Source organism: Centroberyx gerrardi, chromosome 24 (assembly GCF_048128805.1).
Source record: "Centroberyx gerrardi isolate f3 chromosome 24, fCenGer3.hap1.cur.20231027, whole genome shotgun sequence".
Classification (NCBI taxonomy): domain Eukaryota; kingdom Metazoa; phylum Chordata; class Actinopteri; order Beryciformes; family Berycidae; genus Centroberyx; species Centroberyx gerrardi.
In genome coordinates, this window is record NC_136020.1 from 21,957,568 (window position 1) to 21,966,692 (window position 9,125).

Genomic DNA, 9,125 nt, shown 5'->3' on the forward strand with positions numbered 1-9,125 from the left:
CTGCAGCTATTGATATTTAAGATAAGACATTTACATATTCGAGGGAAGTATGTTTTCCTTTTTTTTTTTTTAAGATAACGCAAGTCGTTTTAATGTTGGAGATTTGTAATAGAACAACAAAAAATGCTACAATTTATACTTTTTGGCAAAATAAATGTCTTGCCATTTAAAAAAAAAAAAAAAACACCATGTTCAAATTAAATACAGTAAAGACTACAGATTGTAGTCAAAATGGTTAATGCTCTTTTCTCATTTATATCCTGTTTTTTTTTTGACTTATCCTATTACAATTTACTGCTGCAAAAGATTAATTTCCCCACAGAAATCATTACAGTGTAATGTAATCTATTCTAATATAAGAACTCTGCACAGTCATGTCATATCAGAAATCAGAAGCTTTTGCTAAAATCACTTAAACATGTCTAGGTGAGGTAAAAATGTTTTATTATTGTCAGATCATAATTTGTACATATTCTGAACATTGTATGTTGACACAATTATTTCTGCAATTTATTTCTCAGATTTAAAAAAAAAAAAAAAAAGTTCTTTTGAATGAATAAAAACAAATGGAACACACTTGTATGGTGAAAAATATTTGTTGTTCTAAAGGTAATTGGATCATTTCATCATCACATTCCTGAAGTGAAACCTGAAAATAACTCAAAAGAAAAAAAATATATAACTAGGTTCATCAGGCCTTTCTCAACAATACAGCAGTTAGACGTACACAGGTGAATCCTGCAGATAATATCTCGTCTTTAGTCGAGTGTGTTCCTGTTTGTCATTTTGCACCGATACATCTGATCACTCATACAACAGCACACAAGTGACAAACATAAAGCAAAGAAATGTAAAACATTAAATCACAATAAAGCCTATGAAGTAGCACATAGTGTAGTATGATGAAAATAAATGTACAGCCTGGATATCAGTGACAATGCCCATTAATTTCCTAAATCAACCAATGACAAGAGTGTGTTCTGCAGCTCAGAAAACTCTTCTTGTTCTTGTATGACACTTGGTATGTCACTTGGTATCTGCTATTATTAATTTGATTAGACCAGTGATTCTCAACCTTTTTCATATCAAGGACTCCTAATTTATTCCACATTAGACCCCCAGACCCCCATTTGATGAGATTTTGTCTCTCGGACCCAAATCTGAGAATATTTTTATTGTCAAATTTGATTTTGTCCAGAACTCCATGACTGTCTGTATTGTAGGTAGAGAGATAACAGAGAAACTATGATCAGAACAGTCATTCTTCTACATCCTCTAATTGTGTTAACTTAAATAAAAAAAAGTTTAACAATTCATCAATTTGCTGTGGACCCCCTGGAACCCCCTCAAGTTCCCCTGGTGGTCCCCGGACCCCATGTTGAGAACCACTGGACTAGACCCCGTAATTGTCAGATGTATGTTTGTGTCCATCCATCATCCGACAAGCTGGGATGCTTTTACCATTCCCTTCATTTGTCTTGTTTATTTCTTATAATTCTTATAACTTAAAGCTTATAACTTTAAAGCTACTCAAGACGTGATTTTTATGTAAAAATCCACCTGTCTTATCAGCCTTAAAGCAATATTCCACTCAGTTTTATCATATATAACATACTGTATAATCTACTCACCAAGATCAGATGCAGCTGGACGAGTTTGTACCATTTGGATTTTTACTTTCCATTCATTTGAATGAAAACTGACATTTAACAGATTCAACATCAGATCTGCTGCTGTGATTTTCAATTTCCAACGTTTTAGAACATTATTTCGCTCAAATAGCATTTTTATTGACAGAAGAGAACACAGTGGAGGGATACCATTTAGGAGAGATGGTTCCTGTTTGGGAGACCGGATCTACTTTTAATTTTAAATACTAATTTTAGTGTAAACCAAGAATAGAAATGCAAAATGAGGATGGACACAGGATGCTTTGTTGTCTTAAAAGCAGGATCTGTTGTTAAATCTGTTCACCAACGTGTTCGATGTCAGTTTTCAGTCTATTTTCGTGGCTCATTCAAATGAATGGGAAGTAAAAAATAGAGTAATTGAGTAGTTTATATTCTGGTTTTTGATGGCGGTCAAGAGCTGAATAACCCCCATGTTAAAACTGAGTGGAATATTGCTTTAAAGACATATTGATGCTGCAACAGAGAAGATGCTGTAGATTCACTCTGTTTACCCAAATTAAATTCTGGTCGTGTTATGGTCACTGGTGGGAATTTTTGGGGCATTTTCGCCTTTATTAATCAGTTCCAAGTACAGAGAGAGACAGGAAAGATTGGGAGAGAGAGAGAGAGGACTGACACGCGTCAAAGATCCCGGGCCGGACTTCAACCCAGAATGTCACGTTCACATGGCGCGCGCCTTAGACCACTGAGCCGCCGGGACGCCCCGTGACGAATCGACACTTAAAAAGTGAGAAATCCAAACCGTCTCCCGAACAGCAGCAGAGAAAGCTGGACTCTCCAGCGTTAGATCTTCTCCTCTCTCGTCTCTTGGGTTTCCGTTGGTATAAAGCATCACAGACCGGCCGGGTCGGTAAACATGAGCGCGCCGTGTGACGTTTACTGACCTCACTGCACAGGATTTCTGGGTATTGACATTTTTCAAACAATCACCTCTCGCTGCCAACATGCAAACTTTCCTAGTGCAGCTTTAATCAACGTACAATAAATAAAACAAACTAAAACTCAGTGTGAATGTGGGCTGATGAAGGATGATGCAGCATGAGTACAGCCACTCTGTCCACAGGATAGTCACAAAACTCCTCGTCTCAGGCCGTCGCCCCAAAATCCTCCACTCCCGTCCTCAGTCTGAAATCAGTCGGGCGTCCAGGAGAAACTCGAGTCTCCGGTCTGTTCCGGTCTGCTGTCCGGAGGTTAGGAGGGCTGCTGCGGGCCTTCAGCAGGCGTGAAGCCCTCCGTCTGCATTCTCTCCTTGTACTTCAGGAAGTCTCTCCTCTTGGTGAAGTACTTCACCTGCAGGGGAAGATGGGAAAGATGAGGAACAATCCCTGCGGCATTTCATTCAGTCGGCCTGAAGCCATGGCAGAGTAAGACTCAGAAGGCAGGAGCTGGAGACGCACACCCAAAAACTTTTGCCGAGGTGCAGACTTTCTGAAGAAAGACTTTTTTATCAGTTGCACACTCTATTATGAGTCTTCTAATAGTTGAGACATGATGACCATGTCATAACTTTATTAAAAATATGGATAATGCAGCATAATTCTCTCCATTTTTTCATCAGTCTAAGACTCAGAGCCAGCAACATCATAAAAAAAGGGATTTTCTGGTCAAAGCAAGTCAGCTGCTTCTTCACTACAGTATCCAAAATCAACTTGTTTCGGCTCACCTGTCAAGAGTTGGTAAACTAAAAAATTACCTGCAAAAAGTATTTATTACCAGCCAAAATAACCAGACAGTTTTCATAGAAATATGTCATTCTACCTGTTTTCAATGCTATTTTGTGTACAGAAGCGGTGCAGCGTGAAACATTAAAGAGACAAGAGCAGGTTTAGAATTTGAATTTAAAACTTGCTCAGTAACTCAGTAACAAGTTTGGAATTAATCATGAAGTGTAACATAATTCAAATTAATCAATTGATCGCACACTGTATTCACATGTTATCGTCTCAAAAAGTTACTGGCCAGTGTGGCAGGAGATCTTTACTGATCTATCCACCAAAGGCAAATCTTACTCACTGTTTCTCCTTCACTGTTTAAAACCTATGAGTAGGCGGGACCTCACTTGTCAATCATCCCTGAAACACCTGTTATAGGGTTGATTGAAAAGTAGAGAAACATCCCTGCGATACACAGGGTGCCCACACTCACTTTTGACATCAAATTGAAAGTAGCTTTCAATGTTCGGGGAAATTCAGGGACTCAAAATTGGCATTTCTGGGGTGAAACATGCCACTGGTCAAAATTAGACATGATAGAAGTCTCATAATCTTGTCAAATGAAGAAATCCTGGTGATATCGTTCATTTTCAACCTGCTGTTGTTTCAGCACTAAACTCCATCACAGGGTTTTCCTCAGGATCTGAAGCGTTGATCCCAGGATGGCGAGAGGCGAGGCATACTGATGAATTTAGGTGTTAAATTTTAATTTTAAAAAATCTATTACTTTCAAGGCCAATCATTCACTTTCAAAAACTTTTATGGTATTATTTTATCTTTTACCAAATCCACAAACTTTCAAGGATTTTCCAGGCCTATGGGAAGCCTGTTGATAGTGCCGAAATCTGCAGTTCTGACACAACAGTCTCTCCCAGACACAGACACAGACATCAGACTCGGCTCAGGACAGCATCAGCCTACACGGGTTACAGCGAGGATCCCAAAGGTGAAAAGAGACGGACTCTTTACCCACTGAGCCGGGCAGTTCGCCTCAAACTCCTTCTGGAAGCTCTGGCAGGGCGAAGCCTGGTCGTCGCTGTCGTCCAGACACTTCCAGAGCCGGTCCCTGGCGCTCCAGCAGGCCTTCCTCTCCGCCGAGCTCGGAGCCGTCATCGCTGCTCTGCTGCAGGGGGAAACAACCGGGCAGGGCTGGGTTAGATGACAGAAACTGCGATGGAGTGGTAAATAAGCAGCTGGGTAAACTGAGACCTCCAGTCGGTGAACATCATGAGGCAAACAGCCATCACTAGGAACAAACATCCAATATTCTTTCAGAAAAGCATCAATTTATGCCTATCCTCACATAACTTACATCTATTTTACATTACATACTATAAGTAAAAGTTTATTTATATAGCACATTTCCTACACAGGGAAACTCAATGTTTATGTCAGCCTAAAATGACCAATATCCTCACATGCATACAGAATTATAAATTTAGGATTTAAAACAAAAAAAAAACAAGATTATGGAAGCCTAAAAAGAATATCCTCATATAACAGTTTGACACCACTTACTATAGGGAATTTGCTACCATGATCCTACTGTTACTGTCTATTATGAATTCACATCCTAAAAAGACCCTATCTTCACATGACTGACATTACTTTGATGCTACTTCCTATTCTGTAGACCTGTATTGTGAATTCACATCGGAAAGATTTACATCAACCTAAAAAGACCAACATCCTCCTATACATACATCAGTGTGACACCACTCACTATAGTCAATTTAACACTGTGATACTACCTGCTGTGAATTTACATCCTAAAGGTTTGTCAGTTTAAAACAGACCAATATCCTCATACTATGATACAAGCAGTGCTATGAATTTAGATTAAACATAGTTATGCAAGCCTAAAAAGACCAATATCCTCATATACATACATCAGTTTGACACCAGTCACTATAGTCAGTTTGATACTGTGATACTACCTGCTGTGAATTTACACCGTAAAGGTTTATCAGCCTAAAAGACCCTTACACTTACTATGATGTACACAGTAGCCTACTATGAATTTAGATCAAAAAGATGTGTCAGCCATACCTTCACAGTTAAAACTATTTACTATGATACATACTATGAATTCACGTTATAAAGTTCTCTGTCAGCCTAAAAAAAAAAAGTGATTTTAAACTCAAATCGGCTAATAAAATGCTGGGTTCACCCTCCACATCCCTCCTGTTCTCTATCGTTTCTGGATATTAAATCGACTTGTCACTCACTGAACGAAAAGTTAAAACCTTCCAGTTGGAGTTATTTGTCCCGACGACAGCTCCCGTTAACCCGTTAATACATAAAGGCCGAAAAATCAACGTAAACGTGTATTTGAACTATATAAACATGACTTTTGTAACGTTACCCGGAAATCTGAAGGACGCGCACACACACACCTGACTATTTCCTCGTCGCTTACCGATGACGTCGGAGCGCGATTAACGTAACGGACCGGGTGATGGCGCCGTTTGGCTAGAAAACGAGCAGAAGCGAGGCGTTTGGGTTGAAATTTTGGACTTGTGGATGAAAATAACTGTGAGTAAAGTAACTACAAAACCAATAGAGGGATAGTTTTAACATTCAAAATAAATAATTACTGAAAAATGAATTGAAAAGGTGATGGCGCTGTTTATTTTTCGATCAGTAGAAGACACGTAAGGCCCAAACACATGCCGTACAAATCTGAATTTTACAATCTGGAACTGATTTGGAAGAATTAGAACTACAAATTGGGACTACATTCAATCATTACGGAGTTAGGGAGCAATTTGAATGCATAAAAACAGTCTTTATGCTTTAATAGTGATTAAATAGGGTGTCTGTGAATACTGTTACTTGAGTTTATAAGGCATAAGGTCTTGTACACTTACTGCTGGATCACTTTGCTCCAAAATGTTAGGTTTTTTGACAATTAGATAGAAAAAAAAGTTGTACTCATTTGCAAATAATTGCCATTTTGTCTTCCCAAAACTAGATGCAGAAGCTTTAAGTTCCCATGAGCAGATTTGTGTGTGTGTGTGTGTGTGTGTGTGTGTCTGTGTGTCTGTGTGTGCTTACATGTTGTAAATACGAACTTGAAAGGCACAGTACTCCTGAGGTATAGTGAACTTATCTATGGGAAAAACAAATCTTGCTTTCGTTGTCACACACAAAAAAAATGATGCATTCAAATCAACTTGAAAAACTAAATCTTTTGTTGTTTTGTTTTGTTTGTTTTTTCCAAAAGCTCCAGTCTCTTCATCCACAACACAACTAGGTTTTGTCACAGAGCTACGTGGACGTATAAAGTGTGTGTGTATGTAGTTTGGCAGTGAGTGAAGGCAGAATAAAAATGTGTGTTGATGAACTCTCTCTCTCTCTCTCTCTCTCTCTCTCTCTCTCTCTCTCTCTCTCTCTCTCTCTCGGCCCCAGCGTCGGTTGCCATGGCGCCCAGCAACAATCCGTCTAGGTTCGGCTGATTCTGGGAACTGAAGGGGAAAAAACAACAACTCTGATTCAGAGGCGAGCTGCTCAGCCTCTTAGGAAGTAGGTGTTTGTCGACTTGTGTGTGTGTATGTGTGTGTGTGTGTGTGTGACTGAGTGTGTGTTTCTCAAGCTGCTTCAGAAACTCATCCACTGTTTATGTGACACACCACTTACACTCCAAGTTTGTTTCCCCCACTTTCAAAGAGTCTTTTCCTTTTTCTTTTTTTTTTTGGACGAGCCTGGTTTGACGCTTCCATGGCTCGCTGTAGTTTGGAGATTTAAAGATAAAAGACAAAAAAGATAGACCCACACACTTTAGTCCCACGGCAGTCATTTTGAATTTACACTTTAAATCACACTTGGGGTGGGAAACTCTACTTGGACGAACAAGTACAGCCCAGCTCCGTCCTGCTGTTATGTACCAAGACCCACATCACCGGACAAAGATTTGTCATTACAGATTCCCCACTAAAAAACGTATTTAAAATGAATGAATCTCAAGAATCTGGAGGGAAATAGGTTCAGATTTATATATTTGACCCTCCAGCTACCGGAATCTAGCGTAGGCAGCTAGTTAGTGGCTAACTAGCTTGTAAGTTAGCTAACGTCCCTGCTAACGTGAAGCAGTTGTTGTAGCTGTTGTTCCCGAGATTTCTATCTAATTTGATAACAGGTCTATCTGAAGTCCTCACTAATGTGCTGTAACGCTAGCTTACATGCCAATCTGCCATATAGAGTTTTTCACAGCGAGTGTGATGTAAGTTAAAAATGGCCTCCATGGGAATATGATCAATGGCCTGCTCTACAGCCAGGATTGTTTGGAATCAACAGAAGAAGAAGAACTGGGTAGTTAGCATGAGCAGTGATAGCCACCATGGCTGAACAGACAAAGAAGAGAGAAACTCAAACTGCATCAACAGAAAATCCAAGCTCCGCCCACACTGTTTGATTGACAGGTGATCTGTGGGAAGTGCAGTGCAGAAACACCACAGTGATGAGGCTGAGGGACAAAGATGGAGACCGAATAATAGGCCAAAACCAGGAACTGGAGGATTACCTCTTTAAGTCATGTTCTAGGCCAGAGATTCTCAACCTTTTTCATATCAAGGACCCTAATTTAGTCCACATTAGAGCCACATTACGACCCCCATTTGATGAGATTTTGTCTCTCGGACCCAAATCTGAGAATATTTTTATTGTTAGATATGATTTATTTTCTGCCTGTAGATATGCATGGCAAAATTAAACTGTGAAATTTCAGCCTGCAGATTTACATGATGTTCTCTCCCATGCAAAGAGAGCATTGAATTTATCAGGGCAGCAACATGGAAATCACACTTGCACCTGGTCAAACTCTATAAATGGCTCCGATTGGACCGATGCAAACCTCTCAGCATGATTTTACTAAACACTAATTGTGAATTAATTTCCATCTGTTTCATGCCTGGGATTTCACGTTAATGATTGAACGGTATTATAACCAAGGAGTCTGGTGGCTTTTGAATTCACGGTGACCTTCGACCCCTGGAAGTGGCTGTTGCCTGGAAACCCAGGAACTCCAGTTGAGGTAGACGGCGACTCCTCTTCACTCCTCTCCTTCCCTCTCCTCTCCACTTCTCTCCACTTCTCTCAGCTATCCCTTACCGCAGAAACGCTCTCTAGTTTCCATTAACGATGCAAATCCTGCTCAAATGTTTCATTACATCCACTGACTCTGCAGAGTCAAGCCAACATAATTTTCGGAGGTATTAGTGGGAAGGGATTAGCCTATCACCCAATCAGGAAAACTAACAGGAGCTTGGGGTGTAACATTCATAAAATATCCCTGAAATTTGAATTACAGGGCAAAATATGCCTGTGAAAATCCAGGAGCAGAATATGGAAAGAAGGGCTGGACTCTCCAAACAGCATGCAGCGTGTTTTTTCATAGCTCTCATAGCTCTTGAAAAGTTATTTTCCTATCCTGTCTGACAATCTTTTTATTTTCCTTTGATTTTAAAAAGTGAACTAGAGAGGCAGCTGATTCAGAATGCCGGTTTCAGACTATTAAAAGCTACAAAACATTTTTCATAGCGTCAGTTTCATCCCTCTCCAGTATTTTCAACAGCTGCTGGCAAGTGCTACAAGTTCTCATTTTCTCACTTTTAGGATAACTAGTGCAGTGCTCGTTCGCCCCGCTGCTGCACAGAGCGCTGTTGGCTTGTTTATTCAAAGTTTATTAATATTGGACACACAGACAGACAGACAGACAGAGATT

General features: G+C 39.9%; 1 protein-coding gene across 2 annotated transcripts; it reads right to left on the bottom strand.

Moving 5' to 3' along the window:
• Positions 1-2,174: 2,174 nt before the first annotated feature.
• Positions 2,175-5,799, bottom strand: coa6 (cytochrome c oxidase assembly factor 6). Of its 2 annotated transcripts, none has more exons than XM_071904122.2 (3): positions 5,769-5,793; positions 4,373-4,526; positions 2,175-2,981 (listed from the first exon to the last, which is right to left on the bottom strand). In XM_071904122.2, the coding sequence occupies exons 2-3, from the start codon at positions 4,514-4,516 to the stop codon at positions 2,883-2,885; spliced, it is 243 nt and encodes an 80-aa protein (XP_071760223.1). In that variant the 5' UTR covers positions 4,517-4,526; positions 5,769-5,793; the 3' UTR covers positions 2,175-2,882. The 2 variants fall into 2 exon arrangements, with proteins under 2 accessions (XP_071760223.1, XP_071760222.1); XM_071904121.2 differs by having other exon boundaries at positions 2,177-2,981; positions 5,632-5,799.
• Positions 5,800-9,125: the final 3,326 nt, after the last annotated feature.

Coding starts and splice junctions, on each gene's coding strand:
- coa6 (XM_071904122.2), bottom strand. CDS start 4,516: ATGACGGCTCCGAGCTCGGCGGAGAGGAAGGCCTGCTGGAGCGCCAGG. Junction 2,982..4,372: donor CGAACTGCCCGGCTCAGTGG/GTAAAGAGTCCG, acceptor CTTCCCCTGCAG/GTGAAGTACTTCACCAAGAG.